The sequence below is a fragment of the Grus americana genome, chromosome 2 (assembly GCF_028858705.1).
Source record: "Grus americana isolate bGruAme1 chromosome 2, bGruAme1.mat, whole genome shotgun sequence".
NCBI lineage: Eukaryota > Metazoa > Chordata > Aves > Gruiformes > Gruidae > Grus > Grus americana.
In genome coordinates this window covers 55950710-55972784 of record NC_072853.1, presented here as the reverse complement: position 1 = coordinate 55972784, position 22075 = coordinate 55950710, and the positions used below count along the sequence as shown (strand labels likewise).

The following is a 22075-nucleotide window of genomic DNA, read 5'->3' as shown; positions in this document are numbered from 1 at the left end:
GAAGAAGATGTTAAAAACCTGTCAGTAACTACAGTCATGGCTTGCATAGTGTTGTTACTCCAAGCAGACAAATGCAGCTTAGATATTTATAAAGTTTTCAGTTATGTAGAGGAATCTAAACTCAGTGAACTGCTGAAACATTATTTTGCCCAAGGTAGCATGTTCTGTGTCTTTTGATTAAAGTTGGCATTGCTACTCTCCTCTTTGCTGTACTACTCCATTTAACCATAACACATTTTAATGTCCACCTATACATTAACATAGAGGTAATCCATATAATATTGCATTACACATTTGTTAAACTCTCTGGTGATACAAGCACCAGATTTGCAGTTCTTAAGAACTACAGGTTATTTTATCCACAACTGGTCCCACATTTTCTTTCAAATTAAAATTCTAATTGCTTAGCGTTTTATGAATACAGTCAATAACTACAGATGGGAAACATTGAAATTCACAGGTTTTTTTAGTTACTAATTATATCTCTGAGTTTCTCTCCCTTCCCTTGTCTCTCCTTAATTTTTCATTGTGGTACATGCAAAACATGTTCTGCTTTGAATTTAAAAATCAGAGGCTTTTTTTTTTAACACAGAAATGAAATAACATACTATATGATATACAATCACGCTCTAAAAATTACCTACTGGTATTTTTGCTTTTTTTATGATTTTTTCTTCTCTGTATATTGCTGATGTTGAAATATTTTGGATTAGATGTGATACTCACCAGTACTACACAGATGGCAGAGATTTCTTCAGTTTGTTAAGAATTTATCCTGGTCAGTTCATTCATATTGTTATTGTCATGACTGGGTTTTATGTTTCCATTTTCCGTAATGAGATTAAGGAAAGCACCCTTCTCCCCAGTCCAACCTCAAATAACCTCAGAGATATCCTCATATTAAGAGTTCACATTGCTGAGCAACTACATTATTTTTCAAGCTAGAAACTGAACAGACTCATCTTTAGTGGCTTAAGTTAAATTTTGTTGCACTTTCTTCATGAAAGAGATATTTGACATTGACACTTGGAATCATGTTCTTCTCTCAGCTATAGACTGGAACACTCAAATTTCCAAATCAGTTATGTACTTGAGGGATGTAACTCAGCTCCTGCAACAACTGATTATTAACTCTGTGGCAACCAACTTTTTAACTCCTCTGAATAAAAGATAGTCTCTACCATGCAAAACATACCTAATTAGGCTACTTGTCTTTCTGAAAGGGTAGGGAAAGATTGATACTTTCTTCTAGGCCATGGGATCTTCTCCAGGTGTTCCCGTTCCAGGTTGGTAACATCACTGGCTCTGGTGATACAGTGCCAGGGTAACTGATGAACTCATACCTCCTTGGGCCAACTGTAAGCATCAATGGCTGGAGCAGAACTGTTGGTGTGGCCTTCTGCAGTTTATCCTCCCTACTCTCCTATTTAAGAGGGAGAGTTGCAAAGGTCCCACTGTCCCCAGCCCAACCTGTTCAGAGTAACAGGAGCTGAACGGGAAGAGGTCCTGAACCCCTGATCAGTGCCTCTGGCTTTTCTGTAATGATTTGAACACATTCAAAACTAAGGCTGCTAATTTATTTTCAGAAAACCTTGTAGGAATTCTTATCATTGTAAAACATGAACTGGAGAACTTAATATCACTAATAGAATTGCATTGGTAACCGACTTCTAATCAGCTCAGGTTCTCCATTGTCTGTATCCGGAAAGGGCTTGTATTTATATTACGGGTTATTTCAGCATTTGTGAATTGTTATCAGCATTATTTTTGTCCCTCTTTGTCTAATTGTTTAACTTCAGCTCTTCTTCAGGTGCTCTGTGGAATATGTACTTATGTTTAAAAATCTAGATGCTTTGGCTGCACTGTCTTAGAAACAGAAAACCTGACATTTGACTCTGTAATGTACTAGGAAAAAAAAAAAGGAGAAAAGGAAACAGTAGCTCCCATGGCACTCCTGTATCCTCTTAACATTTTCTTGTAACTATAGTGTTTTATAGATGAAACTGTCACCGCAAAAATGACAAATATAACACATAAAGGAACAAAAATGGGCAATAAATCACAAGTGACACTCCAGCCCATTGAAATGCATTCAGCCGGTGCTGCAGAAAGTAGGAAGATTTGCATTCTGCCCAGCTGAGCAAGAGGACCAGAATCCTTGAACAATTGGTACAACACTGGGACCATCTAGACCTTAAGGTATGCAGGGTAAAAATCATTTACACTTTGAGATTGCCACTATCTTTTTTAAAAAACTCTTCCCAATTCTTAAGTATTAGTTATTCTACAAAACTTCTGACATATCTCGTATCTGATTTGTACCAAGAATTTTGTCTATGAAGAACGTACAATACAGAACTCTCCCTTCCAGCTGCATGTGTAATTAACAATGGGTAGTAAAAAGGGCGTTCTATGGAAATCAGTCTCAATAATATCCAGTAAAGTAGTGGCTGCTCCACTAAATCACAAATGGAAATACTTTAATTTAAATATAAGTAGCTCAGACATATTTCAACAATTAAGAAAATGCCTGAAAGAATGAACACCCTAATCATAATTCCAAGCATGCTATTTTATCAGAATGCAGACAGAACAAAATAGATGAGGGCCAAGTGAATACCAAATATGGCCAATTTAAACCTATTACATGAAGTGTCTCTTACAAAATAGTGAAGCAAACTGCAAATGCTTTCAGGCTTTGTCAAAAATGTGGATTTGTTATTCAACTTTAAAGTCAAGATCATACAGTCCCATATGTATGTGATAAGTTTTTTGTTAACATTCTCCATGATTTCAACCGTGCTGTTAAACCATATTTGTTTATGAAAACATGGAGACAGTCTCATGAAGACTCATGTATACATAGTCTTTTCTCCGGGTTGACAGATGTTATGCAGATATTCTCCCTATCTGTTGGAGGATAGGGTCAATTGAGTGGATTTCAAGTTAGTTACTTTTTGTAAGGTTGACTCTGAAGGGTAAATGCTATCCCCCAAATTTGAATTTAGTTACTAAGTTATGGAATCAGCGATAATAATGTATTCACTAATACTAACAACACTAAATTGCCTATTTTGGCTTGTAAGAATCAAAATGCCTTTACAGCATGTTATATTATAGTATAGCTTAAGGACAACTACATTGTAGGTATTTAAGTGCAACTGCAAGGAAAAGTTCCCTTTGCTACAAGCTGCAAAGGAGTACTGAAGAAAGGAGTGGCTGTGGACATATTTAGGGCAAATAGCAGGTAATCCTATAAATGGTAGTCATCTTATTTTTACATAAAAAGGAAGGAGCAAGGAAGGACAAAGAGGAACTAATAATGCATTGTTTATAAACTGCACCATTAAGGGCCAGGATGAGTTGACAACAAGGGTGGAGGAAATGAGTGCAAGTACGGTTGGCTTGAAAGCTGAGCTGTATTATCATGATCTTTCTGAACAGAAAGACCTTTCAAAATTGGTAACAATATTCAGGAATGCAGCCAAGATTTTAAATTTTCATTATGCAAGAAGCATCATCTTCCCACCTGAAAAAAAGAAAATCCCAACTCTGACCTCCCCACTGCCTGTTATGAATCTCCTCAAATGCTAAAAGACCAAAGTAATTTCTTGATCCTAAATGTAATTACTTCGGTGCTGAGCAAAATAGTGAGGAAAAAGCACTGAATAGAAAATGCTAAGTAACATTATTTAAGAGTTCCAGATGTAGGGCTTGTGGTAACTACAGTTAGCAACAATCCTATGATTTCCACATAAAGAAATCCTTTCACATGTAGATCCCTTCCACACTCCGGGAATTTCTAGGAGAAAGGCGTGGGGAGAATGTGCATCATTCCCTGCTTCCTCATGTCCAGTCCAGCTCCTGTAAATCTCCGTTAAGAAAATCTTTGGGTTCCTCATGGATACTGCAGATACCATTATTGCCAGTACTGCCCTGAAGTCGAAAAGCCTGCCTAAGGGACCTCTACACAGTACGTATCTGTAGAAAACTATGAATTCCTGTTGCTGTCATGGGACCAACCATGTGGGCTGTTTTTTTCACTCCCTATTGAAGTTGTGGCAACTGAGAAGGAGGAAGATGCTTCCTTCCTTTTGATCACAGTCTTTCAGGTATGAGAAGGGGTTGCAAAAATGATGAGGGGGATTTCAGAGACTTTTTAATACATTTCACTGATAGCCATAAATGCTGTTTGCAGGTATAATTTGATTTTTCTTTTTCAGTATCAAAATTAGTTTCTGATAGAACAGATTTATTTAAAAAAAAAAAAAAAGGGAAATAAAAGTCACATGTCTGACAGACAACCACAGAGTGCCAATGCTATAAGCCACCAGTGACAAAGCAACTAAATAAATACTTTGCTGGCTGTCCTATGCTAGCTCTATCTCTGTTCTCTCATTGTTAACTACTGTAGTCATCTCCCTTTTCTGGAACACGCATATGTCCACTGTTTCCTGTAGCTACCCAGTTTTGCATTAAAACAAATAAAAAAGAAAATAAGAAAAACATTTAATTCTCCATATGGAAAAATACATAAGCTTTTTTGAATCCTGTGATGAAGAAATCAAAACTTGTTGAAGTTCAAGGATATGGAAGAGATGTTCTTTGTCTCTTCAAAGCTTTATTTGTATTCACAAGTAAAAAATAATTGAGCTATAAAAATGTATGTGGACAGAGCTTCTGACAAGCAGCACTAACAAGAACAAGCTATTAGCATCATCTAAATGTGTTATTCTGGTTAGTTCATATGTTATTACATACTACAAATAAACATGCAACAATTTTGTCTTGATTGACATGGTAACTTGGGCACTATGGATCACTCAGCTGTGTTATTATAACACATACCCCAGAATTAAAAGCTATGGCAGACATGTCACCAATCCTCTTAAGCTGAATGATTTAACTCTCATTGACTATAGCAGTATTCAGATGCTAAGCACCTGAACTCCTCCTCGTCCCTTAGACACCCTGGTAGCAACATTTACATGCTACCCTTGTAACTATGCCAGTGTTCTTGAATAAGGCAATGATTTTATCATATGCTAAATGCTGATGGACTAGGTCTAACTTCCCTTGTTACATATTCCATCAAACTCACCTTAGATTCTAGAGTTTTTAATGCTCTTTGCTTCTGTTTGAAAATAAAAAGGTTTCTGAATCCCTTAAAAGTTTTATGCATGTATTAATTTTCTGACAAAATGAATCATTTCCCCAAGTTCATACAGATTTTCTGGTACATTCTGAACTATTAATTGTCTCATTTGTGTACTGAGTTTACTTTGACAATTAGATTTAAAAATCTTACCGTCTTGTTCATTCTCATATGTCATATGCTAGGTTATTTTGTTTTAATCCTAGAACTCATGTATGACATAATTAAAAAGGAATCAATTTTATTTATTTTAAATTTTTGCATATTGAAATTTACAAGAAAATACAATCTTCCCAACATTCTGCAGTCAAAAAAAATAATCCATTAATACAAGATCTTTGTCCTAACTTACACATGCAACTCTTGAGCCTAAATTATTGAGAAATTCTAGTGTCTTGATCTAAGAACACAGAAAAAAAAATAGGTACACAAATATGTATCTATATTCAAACTGTCATTTAATTTATGAATGGAGCGAGACTAGATCTCTTTACATCAGGCTTGAAGGAACATTTGACAGATCACACACACAATGGGCACATGCAGCGGAGTTGTACGTACAGGGATGTGTGTGTGTGTTTTGGTGCCAAGCACACAATTTAATTTAATGGAGCTGAAGAAAAATTTATAAACAAAAAGAAACTTTTAACATAGAAAACTATTTATGAGCAGAGAATGAAGAAACCGTCAGGGAAAAGGAGCCAAAAAAAAAAAGAGACAAAATGGGCATGATGACTTGTCTATACTTGAACGTCTGACCTGTTAGTTGGTCGTCGCCTGCAGCAGGGGCGATGCGAATGTATGGTGTTGTAAGCTGAGTCACGATTATCGCAGCTAAGGCAAAGGAAGATTTCCAGGTCAGCATGCATGAGGGAAAAAAAAGCCAGACTGAAGCTAGACCAGCAAGAAGAATCTTGGTCAATAGTTTATTGTCTGAACTTCTTACAAATAAAAACCAAAAAAACTCCCACAAGTTCTTTTTCATCTTCAGTTGTTAGTTTGGTTATTCTGCAAATTAATAGGCTTTTTTATGTGACTTTCATTCAGGAAGAGGACTCAAAGCACATTATTTACATATAATGAATTTGAGGAAACTGGAGACTGACTCTGCTAGTCACAGCACTGGGCTCTAAGTGAAAGTCAACTGCTTATTCAGGTTACTCCAGTCTTAACTTCTCCAGGTAGTTTGAACTAATTTCACTTTTTGTTTTCCTATTTCATAACAGCATATTTTTCCTATAATTCTTTTTAAAGATTATTTTTATGTGAAATATTTTTGAGCTAGCTAAGATTCATTTTTCTTGTATCCTCTTGGGTCTTTGTTCTGATAATGCACACACTGCACATACACTTAACTTTCAGCATACAGAGAATGACCACTGAGAGTTGGCACGCTTTTAGTTAGGTATGTATGTAACTATTTGAGTTTCAAGTTCATGTTTTGCCACTAAGACAACAAAAAGCTGAAAAACCTGAATTCTTTGTGTGCCTCAAGTATTCAGACTTTTCCGTCAGAGCTGTAACAATCACTGACTGGTATAGATAACTATTACCATGGCTCACATTAATAAAATCTCATATTTCTTTGTTTGCCAGCAGTTCTATGATTGCCTCTAAATGGTTAAGCACACTATGATACATATATATTAAGGAATATAAAAAAAATTAAAAGGTCAGATCCAACATGATGCAGCTGGAGTATGATGCAAAGAAAAAATATTGGAAAATTAAGGACAAAATTATATGAAAGATCACTCATTTACATAGAACAGCCTGGGTGCTATTAGAAATGTGGCAACGAGTGAGGAAAATAGATCATCTACCATCTGCAGACAATTAAACTCAAAACTGCTGCTGCATAATATTTTGAAATATCCCTCTGCAACACTGAAATGCAGTGTTGATAGTAGCTGCTAGAGTACTGTTGCTATTGGATTTAAAATATTATAATATCCTTTTCTCTCTCATAATTAATGAAAGCCTTCCAATATTGCAAAATTAGAACAATGATGTCTCCCTCTTGAGAACTGGATTCCTAGGAGATAACCAAGATGTTTCTATCCAGACAGTGTTATAAGTCATATCAGGAAATATAATCTTAATATAAATCACAAAACACCACAAAGTTGATGGCAATAAACTTGGAGGAGTTTTGGAATGTTTTCAACTTCATCTGCTGAGATTTTACAGTCATTTAGCTCGAAGAAAGAGTAGGTATATGAAAGCCATATTTCAAGCAAAATATGACAACCTTTATTACCATTGGTACAAAAATCTCTTCCTGATTTTTGTTTGTTTGTTTGTTTAATTATCTTGTCAAAAATAATGGGAGTGGAAACCATGCAGTCTCCACATTTGTATATCCACCAAGTAGTCACAGAGGTCCTAGAAGCCTTTCTCTACAAAAAACTAAGATGAGAAGACTCCGCATCACAAAAATATGCTGTCTGATCCTTCTCCTAGCAAAGTCAGTGCCAAAGGTTCCCTTTGACTTCAGTAGGAGGAGGAGAACTTTCAGCTCTATAAAGCCCAATATTCTGATCCTAAATTACACTTACAATCATTGCAATAGGGATTTTTATATGATCTCTAAAATACACATTTAATGGAGGTTTCATTAATATAAATGTAATGGTCATAAACAAGAACATTTTTAAAAATGTTACAAATTGAGGTTGTTTATATTTGATGGAATGAGAAAGTATTATCCAGCTACTGACCCTGCACATGCATTTGACCCAGTAGAGTCAGGCTGTACTTTTCTAGAGGTAGGCTGTCCTTTTCTAACAAGAAGCCTGTCAATACGATAATAGGCTATCTGGTGCACTTTGGCTCTGATCCAGCAACACAGTTTAGTGTGTGCCAGTTGAGCACATGCTTGACAGTAAGCACATACATTATTCCTATTGACATCAACTAGAGTGAAGATTGAAGTACCTAGTCAAGGGTTCTGCTGGATCTGGGGCAAGAACACTCTGTATCTTTGTATTACACTTACTCATTTATTTTTATTTTAACAAAAAATACAAAAGCATACAGTGGGCCATGGAATGAACACTACAAAACTCAGTGATAAAACATAATCTCAATGATCTTAGGAAGGTCTCAAGGGCACCGACAACTTTTAGATTATCTGGAGTTGGGATAATTAAAGGAAATACAGCTAGCAAATGATATAGCTATGTTCATGTCATGTTCTGAACTCCCATATTGATCCTGAGGGCAAACTTCGAACAGGCTAACCACACACCCTTCATACATACAACAAGGTGGCTTAGCCAAGCTCAGCTGCTCAGTGGAGCAGCTTGGAGGTTGCCTTGGGTGACCTGGATGCTAGGAAGGGCTGCCAATGGGCTCGGTGCAATCCTCAGATTCCCTGGGAATGGAACTGCAGAAGCTTTCAAGAAGAAAGCAGACAGTTGACTGCACTGTCATGTTTGTTTTACAGGAATTACTTTATGGCACAGGTTTTTATCCAGTAAAATACTTACATGGCTACTTTAAGACAGAATATTTGTAATGTAGTTAGTGCTCAAAATTAGGTACATAACTGGCTTGATTAGGGCCTAAAAGCATATGGTTTCCTCCATACATATTAAATTCCAGCGCACGTCTACTAACTCCAATAACCTACACAAGGCTGTAGATATTTTCAGGACCAGATCTTAATTTAGAAGAAGACTGAACATACACATGAATGGCCTAAAGCACTTCCTTTTAGCTTTAAAACCCACCAAACTTGAACTTTTAAAGATAACAGAAGCCCAGAATACAAACATTTCAGAAATGTTATTAGTATACAAAAAATAGATGTTTTACTGCAGAGCGTTTGCAACTTTATTTGTAAGAAGCGCTGTAATAAATAGATGGACACAACGAGCACATGATAGAGCTTAAGTAGCTTACTGTCTAGTAGCTATACTAGCTACTAGAAAACTACAACAAAACTCTGTGGAAAACAGTGCGTTATCTGTAAGACATCAGGCAAAGCGGTCAGAGCAGCTTTTGTTTCCTGGGGTACAGGCAATGTGAATGTTGTACTAAGCTGGTTTGGGGAGTTGTGGACAGAAGTCCTCACTACAACCCCTCACCTTATTTTATAGGCTTCATAAAGGTATTACGAAGAATTCTGAAACATGCTTTTGAAACAGAAATGTATGGAGATTTGTTTAAAATAAAAGCTGCATTTGTCACATCTCCATTGCCAAATGGGTTAGCTCAAAGTAGGTTGTTGCTATGGGAGCTATGCCAATCCATAAAGTTACCCTCGCTTCTCAAATGAGAGAGTAAGATTTTTCAGTCAGTCAAGTAATTGAAATAGTTGAACATCCATTAGTGATTAGGAATACAAATCTTCCAAATAATTTAAAATCCATTCCTCTAATCACCTATTATGATTTCTGAGGTAATGTAGTCCACTCCTGGTATCACTGAAGCTACTGGAAAACAAAACCACAAGATTCCATTTGAATCTGGAATTAATCTCTCATCTACATTTTATTGGGTTGTAGTTTAGATATTTGAAAGTTTTCTGTGGTTTCGTAAGCACTCAGTTAGTAAATTAGAATTAAAAGACTTCCTTTGGTTTAGAAAAAAACCACTCCAGGAATCAATTCAGAGAGCCATAAAAAATGTATTTGTCACATTAGGGAGGATCCGGCCTTTCAACAGAGGCAACTGTATGCTAACATTTCTGTTACTTTTAAGTAATGAGATTCTCATCTATCCTACTTCGATTTAGTGGTGGTGGTGGAATTGTGAAGTCTACATGTAAAGGAAATCATGGTGGAATCAGTTATGTTAGGGTTAGTCACTATGAGATATGCATGATCTCCTGCAAGGAACAGTGGTACAGGGATGAAGTAGGTTTTGTTTCATACTCTCACCAGGTGCCCAAACTGCAAGGTGGTATTACCTGTTCCTACTCACAGCAGTACTTTCTTTCCTTTTCCCCTATTACAATCTCCAAATAATCATACTATCCCATCACTTCTTTTTCAGTCTTTGAAGTTGCCACCAGCTAGAGGTACTAAAAAGGTGAGACTACAAAGATAATCACAGACAGATTATAGCCTCCAAAGTTAAATATATCAGCAGCACGTTTATCTTTCCCTGGCTGGGGATTAAACCTATAGCTAGCACTATCTCAATTACATAAACTTGTCTCACAAATGGTAGTATCATGTGCTGACGGACCAATAAATATAGCTGATCTGTACCATGAAAATGAAGAACATGATTTCTCCACTTCTCTTTTATAAAGCAATTAAGATAAGATAATTGCTTACGAGTAAGGGGTAATTTTTCACTATGGATGCAGCTAGTATGCACTCTGCAATTGGCAATTTTACAACTCTACTATATATAGAAAAGTCCAAAATATTTATTGCGAGATCATATAAAAACCCACAGAATATATTTTAAAACCCCTGTGTTCAAGTAGACGACTAAAAATGAGCAATATGTTTATTATTAAAAACAAACAAACAAACTTCCTAAATCTCAGCTAGAGATGCAAATGAATAATTTAAAATTCTGTAATAGGTTTAGTGATGCCTTTTAGCAATATAAACACTTCTGGAAGTTTGCAAAGACCATGTGAAGGAAAGGTCAGCAAGCTGAAATACAGAATACATGACATAATATGAACATACCTTTTGTGGCTACCCTGACGCAGTCGATTTTGGTTTCCTGTGTCAAATAAAGAGGAAAAAGGTCACATCTTGTGTTTCTAAGCAAAGAAAGTCATCCATGGTTCTATTCTTAAAAGTACTGATAAAATGTCAGAGAAGTGTTCCTTTAATGTGCCTCATTACATATTTAACTGCTTATTACGCAACTCCAACGTGCTTTCATAATATGGACAAACACTGCTTGGGTATGGTACATAAATATTTCACGTAAGATTCCTCTAAAAGTAGAAAATATGTGAAAGAGAGTCACAAGAGCACAGGCAAGTGCTCAGCTTTTTTACTTTGTCAACATAATGACCTTGGGAGATTTTTCTTTTTCTTACAGATAGTATAGTTCGAGGTATCATGCTAGACAATTTTAGAAAGAAAAAATAACCAACGGTGTTTCACATTTCTGCACTGTCAGTGCACTGTGAAAGAGGGACCATTATGGTTTCTGGCAGAAAACATTTCCAGGCTGTCAGCACAGACAGCCAAAGCTTATCAAGAATTGAAGGGCTCTGGGTAGGTCTGTCCAGGAAATGAAAAACAATTCCAGGAAGAATTAGTCCGATGAAACATGATCTGCAAAGACCTTTTTACACACTTTTCATTTCAGTTCCTTCTACTTATTTTTCTTTTACTGTTTGCAGAAATGGGGACAAAAAGTGGTTTCTAATTCAGTCAGGGCAACCAAATGAGAAAATGGGAGTTCAAGATGTTACAAACTAAGGTAATGGGACTGGACAGGCCAAGACAGATGTGCTAAAATCCACAATCAAGTTTGGCTTAAACTTAGCAAAAGAAATCACAACACTCTCCAAAGTAAGAAAACAAAACCAACAAAGAATGAAAGAAAAAGAGCCAAACACACTCATTGGACAGCTTTTAGATAGTAAGACAGAATGGTAACGCACTACTTTGCCTTCTCACTATTGACAAAATGGGCTGTTTTCCCCTCCTCTTTCCTGTAACCCTTAATCATTAAGCAATATTGTGCTAGGAAAACTGTTATTTTTTAAACTCAGCGTGTTAAATTTCACAGTTACTTCATTTTCTCATTAGCAACTAAATTGGGCATCTTGCTAGTTGGTGCCAATCATCTATTTACATACAAATACTGTATAAAACCACACCTGTCATAAGACTTACCCCATTAGCTCGGCTAGCAGCTTGAAAATAGATGCTGTAGCTCTTATGAGGAAGAAGCGGAGTGTTCCAGAAACCACTGTAGGTTTTGTTATCACCAATAGTAAAAGGCTGAGCAGATTGTAAACCATTGGCTGGAAACTCTGCAGCAAAGTAGTACTGAGAATTCAAAAGCGAGGCATTCTGGAAATGAATGGGCACTGGGTAGCACTTCAGGATTTCAGTTGTCTTTTTGGTCCTCCGTGGGCGTTCTTCTTCAACAACTATTTGATAGACACTAGAGTGTAGAAAGGAAAGAACAAAGGAAAAACACGGTTATTTTAAAACTTGGGCAGTCAACTCATTCTGAAACCATAACAGCATACCAGTATTTATGGAAAAAACCCTGCTAAAAGCAAAGCATATCGGAAGAAAATGTCATTTTGATATTCAGGTGTATGAGTTTGTGGAATAGCTTCATGCTTTCAAACAAATTCATTTTGTTTTGGAAAAACAAAATTAGCCATACACGCCACAGCTTTTCATATAGCAAATGCACAGAACACTTTCTTGTTTGAACTCTTGTACAGAAAAAACTTGCTTCATTAGTGCTAAGATGTAGAATTAAGTATTATTTTGTTCACATAAGTAAGTATAAAGCTGCAAGATTCCATTCTCTAATGTGTTTATCTTGTCTAAACGAAATGAAATCAGTAGTAAGATAAAAATGAAGAAATAAATTACAAAGAAACGGGGAACAGTATTTGCTTAACTGTTGACATTATAACTATTTACAAAAGCACATATAGAGTAAATTGCAGTCTTTTAAAATTTCGGTGGCATATTGACTGTTACTGAACAAGAATAGAACACTTTCTGATAGAAGTTATTCTCACTCAGGAAAGCACTTTTACACATCTTAGAGATAACCATATTTTTAAGTGTTTCTGCATTCCGCAAAGCAATTCAGTTTCTACTTGCATTCTTTGCTGTACTGGGACCTATAGGGAACCGTCCATCCCTCTCCACTGTAAAAGTGTTATGGACATTCAAGCAGGAACAAAGAAACTGTGATTTCTGCTGTACATGCAAACTGTGTAATCATTATACCCTTGCAGTTGCTGTAAAAGCCTGAGTCAGTGCTTTCAAATTTGTGAAGTGGGAAGTCCATGTCTCTAAAGAGGACTGGCTTGCAAGTTTATTGCTTCACTGGGGACCAGTGATTCTTAATCATTATTTGTCTCCTGGAATCCTGAATCCCAGTAAGCAAGTCAGTATTGATAACTGATGTTAAAGCAGCAATGTGTCCACATTTTTGCACATCACCTACATCTAATAAGAATTTATGATCTTTTAAGTTGATAATTCATAACAAGCAGCAATCTCTGGGTAGAGTATGTTTCTTAAAGATGAAATATCCACAGAGTCTTCTGACATGTTGTTCCCACTCCATCATCTGTAGGTAGATGATTACGTTTACAGAAGACTCTGCCCAAAGCACAGGGGCACTCGGGCTGGGTCTCTAAGTCTCAGTCTAGACCCAACAGGGTTTATTGGCTTAGTCATATCACTGAACAGCTACAGCTATTCCCCTTCTGGTTTAGAAATAAAAGAGATGACTCTGTGCAGTCACCAAGCCAGCTCATAGCCAGTGAGCACTGCACCTGCTGGGGCTCTGCTAGACTCAAGTTGCTTTGAGTGCTGGCACAGAGCTCTCCAGCTCTTGCACTCTGGAGCCTTACCAACTTGGTGCACAACCAGACTAACATACTGCTTCTACACTCGAGCTGCCTTTGCACGTTTAGATAATGCTGTGTGCTTGAATGATGCCCCATCAGTGGAACTGTTCAAGGTCACAATGGATGGAGCTTTGACCAACCTGATCTAGTAAAACATGTCCCTGCCCACAGCAGGGGGGGTGGACTAGATGATCTTTAAAGGTCCCTTCCAATCCAAACCATTCTATGACTTCACGATTCTATGACAGCATAATGCTAGGTTTGCAGAACCTTCATAGCTGATTATCACCAAGAGGCAGAAGAATGGCAATTCTCTTGGCCACCTTACTGTTTTTTATCAGACCTACTGATCATATGCAACAGACTGCATTCATTACGTGTTTAAGATCTAGCATCTCCAGTAGGAGATGCTGCACTTCCTATGCTCATAAAAAATGCCCAGAAAGTTAACACTGCGAATGCTTAATACCTCTTTTTTTGCCTGATTTAGACTTTCACTATAGTGGAGATTTAGTTTAAGACACTTAAATTTAAGTGTCTTCATGAAGATGTCTACACATCTGTAAACTCCCATTACAGTCACTGGAGAGCTACTCAGTACAGGCAACAGATCTTAAAGATCTGACCAGTGAGGAGGCATCTACTTTTGGGTCAACTTAATTGCTGTCTACACTCCACTGACTATAATTACTAAATACTCAGCTCACACGTAAACATCTACCAGTGGACATCTGAATTTAGATGTTTTAATCTGATGCTGAACCCCATGCAGAAATCTAACCATGTATAAGTTTGGTACAGCCAGGGAGACAAACAAAAGTCTTAGGGGTCCAGTAGAAGGCCAGTGTCTGTACATTTTGCAGATCTGTGCAATAAAGTCTACATATCTATCAGAAAGATTTTCATTAGTTGATTAATTCCATGCTGAGTAGTAAATGAAGGTCAATACAAGGCAACCTTTCTTTCATCCTATGAGAATTGATCTGTAAAAACTAGCCATGAAATATCTACATTACAATCTTGTTTTTTCTCTTCCAAATCAATGTTTGACATGATTTTAGCAGTTAATTTTCTAGAACAAAACACAGTTGCTTAGAACTGGGATTCCAAGCTAATTTGAAGAGACCGTGTTGCCTCCTCTAACTACAGTGTATCTACAATAAATATTGTCTGCAAATTTAAATAGAGTATTGGAAAAAAAGTAGAAGGTGATTTAAACATCTATTCTTGCAAGGCACTGAAGCATGATGGATAGTAAACTAAGTTATTTGGCTGTCGCCTTCAGGACAGTATTGTTACCTTTTTTTATTGCAGCAGGACTGAATATAAGAGGGACCTCAGACCAGACAAGGTAATATGACCTGTTTCAGTACTGGTTGAAATGAGGATTCTTCTCATTTTTCACTCAGTGATTAAAGCTAAAGATTGTAGATATTTTAGAAACAAATCTATCATTTAAATGCTCCTTTTCCTCTGGCAAATTCATGTTAGTTATACCACATGCACTACTCCTTGTATATTACATTTTAAATGCCTGCCATCTATTCATCTTCAGATACATTAAAAAAGAACTAAGTTGACTGGAGCAATTTCAAACTCAAAATGTCTTTTCATCCTTACGCCACAAGACAAATTAGATTTGCAAGCATCTAGACCTCAAATCTATTTGCTCTTTAATAATTTAAGCACTGAAAGGTCAAGCAGCTCTTTTCTGTTCCCCTTTATCAAAGTCCAAGTGCTAATGAAAAATAACTAAATCCTATCTGCTGCCCAATTTCCACACACTGCTGTTTCTCTGATGTAAATTAACACATTATAAGCACCTGGGTCAACAGAAACCTGACAGAACTTTGAGTGATACATTTTACATTTGTACAAATGAGATCATCTTGCTAATGAATTTTACAAAATTACCCCAATTACAATTATAATCCAAAAGCTTCCTCTAATTCTTACTATAAAAATTGCTTTCTTTAATACATAACAGCTGAATTGCCTACTCTGAAAAGGGTTCAAGCTTAGTGAATTGAGCTAGCACTGCATCAGGATTCTATTATTCCTCTTACGTATTAGTCAGATTTCCTGCTTGTTTGAAGTTGCATTATTCCTTTTCCATACCTCTGTATTTCAGAGAATAAAGTCTTCCTACCTGTAATCCAAAGAATAAAATCTACACTACAGTGAAAGCTGCTGAAAGCATATTGGCTATTGGCAGAACTTAGATCAATTTTTCTAAAGGAAAGAAATGCAATTTAAGTTGAATTCATGTTACACAGTTCTACTATAGAATTCCAATGCCTTGGAAATTGAACACAAAATCTAATTTTATATAGACTGAAACTTGCTGTTGCATCAAGAAAGGAACACATGGGAATTATTTCTAACAGGATTCAAATATTTCAAATTTGGGGATTAAAAAAGGTGGAAAAGAAAAAAATGATGTAATTTTTAAGATATTTTTTATTTTAACAATTCCAAAACAGTTCCAAATTTAAATGATTATGTGGAGATACAGATCTGAACATAATAAGGACTGTAATTTTGCTTAGAAATTAGACACATTAGGCTTCTCAGATATTTACTGAAATTGGGTTGCTTAAATTAAAATGATCTGTCAATGTCTGCTAAATATACCGATTTTTTTTCAGACAGAGTTGAAAAAGAGACATGAAAGAAGAAAGAAAACATGTTAACACAATAATCAAAGATGCTAAGAATACTTAGACAAATGAAGCAAACAAAACAATTCAAAAGACTTAAATGTATATCTATTCTTAAGTACGTGAAATAATGGGGTTTAGTAAATTGGTGAATCAGGACATTATTCCATATTACTGGAATGCAGTAAATCAAATTTTAATTAATCAAAATCTCATTTAAAGTGACAAAATAATTTTCCATGAAGACCCTATTGGATACAAGCACAAACTTCAGGATTTTTAACACAGAAGTCCTTAACATGTACAATTTAGGTATTTATCAATTCAGACTTATGAATTTATAATTACAGCTCCACCAAAAGTAATTCCAAATCTAAACCAAAGGGAAAACAAGCTTAATTACTTCATTATTGAAATGTTAGCTCTATTTTTTTCTCTGTTAAACAGTCTTGATGCTTCACCAAACTGAAGCCATAAAGGATTTTTTAAAATTTATTTTACAGAATAAATTCAGGCCTAAGGACTGAATCTAGACTAAGATTATCTGAATTTATTTACTAGTCTTAATACAATTGTTGTGTGTGATCCAAGGCAAGTCAATTAAATATTTTGTGCCTCAGTTCTCCAGCTGTAAAATGAGAATGAGAAAATTTTTTATTCCCTCTGGACTGTTTCAGCAGTTCAAAACTAAAACCTCTTTAAGACTTCCTTTTTCATTACTCTTGAAAAAATAGGGGGTTGTTTCCTAGGAAATGTACAAAGCCTGCAAAGCTGTTAATCTCCACTAACAGTGCCCTGACTAGCTGTGTAAGCTCTTGGGCTATCTTTGCAGACTGTCATGGTGACACTGTAGAGCCTAATTTGAAGGTTTCTGCTCGTCATAGTAAGTGTCGTCTTAGTCTCATACTTTATTATACACTTATATAACTGGTACTTTTTATAGATCTATTTCTGTATCTCAACTTGTATGCTTGCTTTGTTTTAATGCTAACAGATTTGAACAACAGGATAACATTTAATCTACATATTGACCACTGTTTCACTTATTCCCATAGCACCAATTTACCTATACGCTAGAATGATCGAAAGATAGAATCATAGAATGGTTTGTGTTGGAAGGGACCTTAAAGTTCCAACCCCCCTGCCATGGGCAGGGACACCCTCCACTAGACCAGGTTGCCCAAAGCCCCATCCAACCTGGCCTTGAACACTTCCAGGAAGGGGGCATCCACAACCTCTCTGGGCAACCTGTTCCAGTGCCTCACCACCCTCACAGTAAAGAATTTCTTCCTTACATCTAATCTAAACCTACCCTCCTTCAGCTTAAAGCCATTACCCTTGTCCTATCACTCCCTGATAAACAGCCCCTCGCCATCTTTCCTGTAGGCCCCTTCAGGTACTGGAAAGCTGCAATTAGATCTCCCCGGAGTTGCCTTTTCTCCAGGCTGAACAACCCCAACTCTCTCAGCCTGTCCTCACAGGAGAGGTGCTCCAGCCCTCTGATCAGCTTTGTGGCCCTCCTCTGGACTCGCTCCAACAGCTCCATGTCTCTCTTGTACTGGGGCCCCCAGAGCTGGATGCATTACTCCGGGTGGGGTCTCACAAGAGCAGAGTAGAGGGGCAGGAGCACCTCCCTCGACCTGCTGGTCACCCCTCTTTTGATGCAGCCCAGGACATGGTTGGCTTTCTGGGCTGCAAGCGCACACTGCCGGCTCATGTTGAGCTTCTCATCAACCCCCAAGTCCTTCTCCTCGGGGCTGCTTTCAATCCATTCCTCGCCCAGCCTATAGCTGTGCTTGGGATTGCGCTGATCCACGTGCAGGACCTTGCACTTGGCCTTGTTGAACTTCACTGCGGTTCGCACGGGCCCACCTCTCAGGCCTGTCAAGGTCCCTCTGGAGACCCTTCCAGAGAAGGCAGCTACAAGAAATTGCCACTAACTCTCCTCCTACTGAGCAAGAGTCTGTATATTTATTATAGGTGGCATTAAACAGAGGTGATAATGACAATCCTCAATGTATCAGATGTCTTACCACCATAGTTACATAGGCTTTGCCAGTGGGTCAGGAGTTCTAGCAATACATAGTATATACTGAACAAAATATACTCCATGTGCAGTCATTTCCAGTACAGATGTGAAGCCAGCGAACCAGCTGAACAGTAGTCCTGTCTCTCTGACCACTGTAGAATTTTGCACATTTTGGCAAAGGGGGAAGCAGACACTGTTCAACTGTGCTTTGTCTACATATCAAAGAGCATTGCTATAATCAAGGTCAGCATTTATAGGCTGAAAGAACGGGCTGCAATAATGCCTGTTCCTAGAGAGGGTATGGTCTCAGGACAAGAGCAGTCTGAAAGAATATAAAATGTGTAGTTCAATTGGGAGGGGTGACTTTTCTTGTCCAAGCATTAGAAATGAAGCTATCTGCATGAGTCTGGAATTTTTTTTTTTTTTTTTTTTTTTTTTTTTTTTTCTGAGAGTGAATCGGCATTGTTACAGGTGGGTTAGGGATTAGATCAATGACTCCATAAACTTGGCATTTATGGAGTAGAAGACAGACCAGGGAGTTTTTGATTAGCAAAAGCACAAATGAGTATGCCTACTAATGATGGAGATGCCTGCTTAAGGTAGCCCCCTCTATTTCAATAACATTTTATTTGGGAGATCAGAGATTTTATGGACTTTAAGAAAAATACAGCCTTGTTTGCTATAGCTTCTAAAATGAATTAAAAAATGAAGAATTTAAAAAAAAAAAAGCCTTGCATAAATGTAAGGTTCAGATATGAAAATATAGAATTTACAGTAAAGAAAAACAAACAGACCAAACAAAACTTCCAAATTAAGGCTGCTGTACAAATGCCAACAATGATGCAAATATTGTTAAAGTAATATACTGAGATCTAATTCATAAAGGGGAAAAAATAAGGTGAACTAGGCCATGCTGCAAATAATATTGGCAACACAGAAGCAATCAAAGTTCTTGCAACTGTTCACATTTAAGTGCTTGACATACCAGTGTTAAAGGTGTACTGCCTCTTCTTTTTGTGAGTGAAGGGAGTCTTTATCCCAATAACTTTTTGTCTGCATCTTTACTAGAAGTCAGGAGGTTTTATGTAAACAAAAATTCCACGATCTTTGGCAGGTTTGTAAGTCTGCAGGACAGTTGGTGCTTCCAAAGTGCAGGAAAGGGACTAAGAAAAGAAAATGCTTTGTGCCAGCATCTTGTTGAAACTTGAATTGAATGATTCTACTTCTACACCTGGCTTTATTTACTGGCTTTGCAAGTCAAGAGAGAAGTCTGGTTAGATTCTCCAAGGCAGGGTCTGTCTTCATTCTCAGGAAACACTATTACTGGCACCTGAAATTTCCAGCCCATGGGAAAAGTTAAATTGGAGAAAGCCACAAATCTTTCAGAATCAGACCTGGAGTGAACACAAGAGGAACTAATATTATACAGCACCTCCATTGTCAGGCAAGGAGCCCTATTTCTCAGATCAATCAAAGCAGAAATACCTAAACAGCTGTAAAGGAGGAGATAAGACAGCTTAGGTTCAGCCCCTAGAGATACTGCCAAATGTAAACTCTCAGGTGTCGTAATAAGCTTTATCTTCACAGACCCACATCCATTGGGGAACGGTATCTGGTTTTTAATGTAGAACTCCTAAGCTGCTTTGTGACTGCCCAACTCTTTCGTATGGACAGTCTCAAAGACTTAAAAGTCAGTATTTACAAAGGGGATTTTCTGGGAAAAATACATCCAAGCAAACCTCTCCTTAGCATTCCTATGGATTTATACAGGAAATCCCGACAGTTCTGTCACTGGAAGTTAAAGATATTTTGCTTGTTCTTTCCTCCAAGGACAGCCACCAGGGAAGGATATGACAATGCATTCAGTTCCTTCAAGAAGGAAAGCAGTTGCTACATAATATCTTAATTGCGGAAGAGTCAGATGGGCTCTGAATATGGTAAAGCCATGGCCACCATAAGTTCCTCATGGATTTAAGTGTTTTTTCCAAACACAGAAGAACTGATACATTTCTCTTTTGCAAGTTTGGACTCTCTAGGATTTAAGGGAAACATCAGAGCCTAGGCTCCAAAAATTCTTGGAAGAAAATCTGCAAGAAAGGAAAAGGAGACAATGACGCACATTTCTTCCACCTTCCAGTGGCCAGATGGGTGCCACCTAGTCCTGATGACACAGTGTATTTAATTTTTGCCTTATTTTCTGGTGTATGGATTCACTGTTTTAGAGAATCTAAGCACACTACATTGGGACAGAGTGTGTCCAGTAGATCTTCAGCCTTGTAATTGCAGGCAATCATGCACTATTCACGAAATGTTTGTCAAATATTTCTGCCTTTAGATTTAGTTATCATAAATGATGACTCAAAATATAACTTTGTTTTGTTAGTAAATAAATCAGAGGAGGAGAGAGAAAAAAAAGTCTTTTAAGGATTTCAGTTTGCAATACTTTTGGTTTAGAAGGATAATAAAAGATTGCCAATATGTAAGTGCTAGTAGATCATCTGTATTCCATTTTACAACATATAGCGTGCTGATGGACTGCAGTTTTAACTTTGTCTAGTCCATCTTTTGCAAAAATCAATAAATTCAATACATATGCTAACCTACCCTTATTCAAAGCCAGTATTAATTTACTACTGAAACAGCATATTAAAATTGATAAGAACCGTTTGATCAACACATATGTTAAGTAGCAGTTAGACACAATGCCAACAGTAACTGTGGCAAAGGAGACTGCTCTGCTGTTAACTGAGATTCGCTGGCTGGCAAGGGAATCAGAACTGTTATCTTAACCCTCCCAACACCCTAAATCCTTGATAAATATTGATGATTTTTTTTTCCTCCCTGGCTATACAGCCCCATGATTAATTATTTCTAACTATTTAAGTACTGGTGCCCAGCTAGGACTTGGGAATGATACTACTGTACTGGTATACAAACCTAAAAGACTGTCAGAATTACAGCAAACAGGATGACAAGGACACAACTATGTTTTCACAACTGTTACATACATTTCTACACCTGAAATTCCTTAATCCTGAAATAAAGCTTCCCCACCCCCCCTCTCCAAGGGACTGACTACTACTCTATACTGATACAATCAATTTGATGGAGGACAATGCATTAGCAAGTCTCCATGTTCAGAAATAACCACGTATTTCTACCCTTTTTTTCTATAAAGATAAGCATATACCTATATTGAAGGTAAAGTTTTTCATTATTATTTCTTCTGCTGAAAAAATTGTTCTAAAACATTGCAGGCAACAAAAAAAACCTATCATCAGAAACATACATTTTCTTAACCACTTACAACCTCTCTGTGGCTTGTGCTCTCAATACTTAGTATGGATTCATGTATTCAGCTGCTTTTTCTTCAAATTACAAATGTGAGAAAAATACTGTGGTGGGTTGACCCTGGCTGGGGGCCAGGTGCCCACCAGAGCCGCTCTATCACTCCCCTCATTCACTAGACAAGGGAGAAAAAAGATATAATGAAAAGCTTGTGGGTTGAGATAAGGACAAGGAGAGATCGTTCACTTAAGTATCGTCACGAGCAAAACAGACTGAACTTAGAGAGAAAATTAATCTAATTTATTACTAAGCAAAAGAGAGTAGAGGAATGAGAAATAAAATCAAATCTTAAAACACCTCCCCCCACCCCTCCCACCTTCCCGGGCTCAACTTCACTCCCGGCT

At 37.1% G+C, this 22075-nt stretch overlaps 1 protein-coding gene across 10 annotated transcripts in view; it reads right to left on the bottom strand.

Moving 5' to 3' along the window:
• The window catches only part of PTPRM (protein tyrosine phosphatase receptor type M), a 502968-nt gene that overhangs the window by 171964 nt on the left and 308929 nt on the right, over nucleotides 1–22075 (bottom strand). For 6 of the 10 annotated variants that reach the window (XM_054814410.1, XM_054814411.1, XM_054814416.1 and 3 more), the window contains 3 exons: nucleotides 11980–12253; nucleotides 10810–10846; nucleotides 5915–5989 (listed from right to left, as the gene is read on the bottom strand). In XM_054814410.1, the coding sequence (XP_054670385.1) occupies nucleotides 5915–5989; nucleotides 10810–10846; nucleotides 11980–12253 (386 nt within the window). The remainder of the gene's footprint in view (nucleotides 1–5914; nucleotides 5990–10809; nucleotides 10847–11979; nucleotides 12254–22075) is intronic. The other 4 variants (XM_054814415.1, XM_054814417.1, XM_054814418.1 and 1 more) reach the window with 1 other exon arrangement.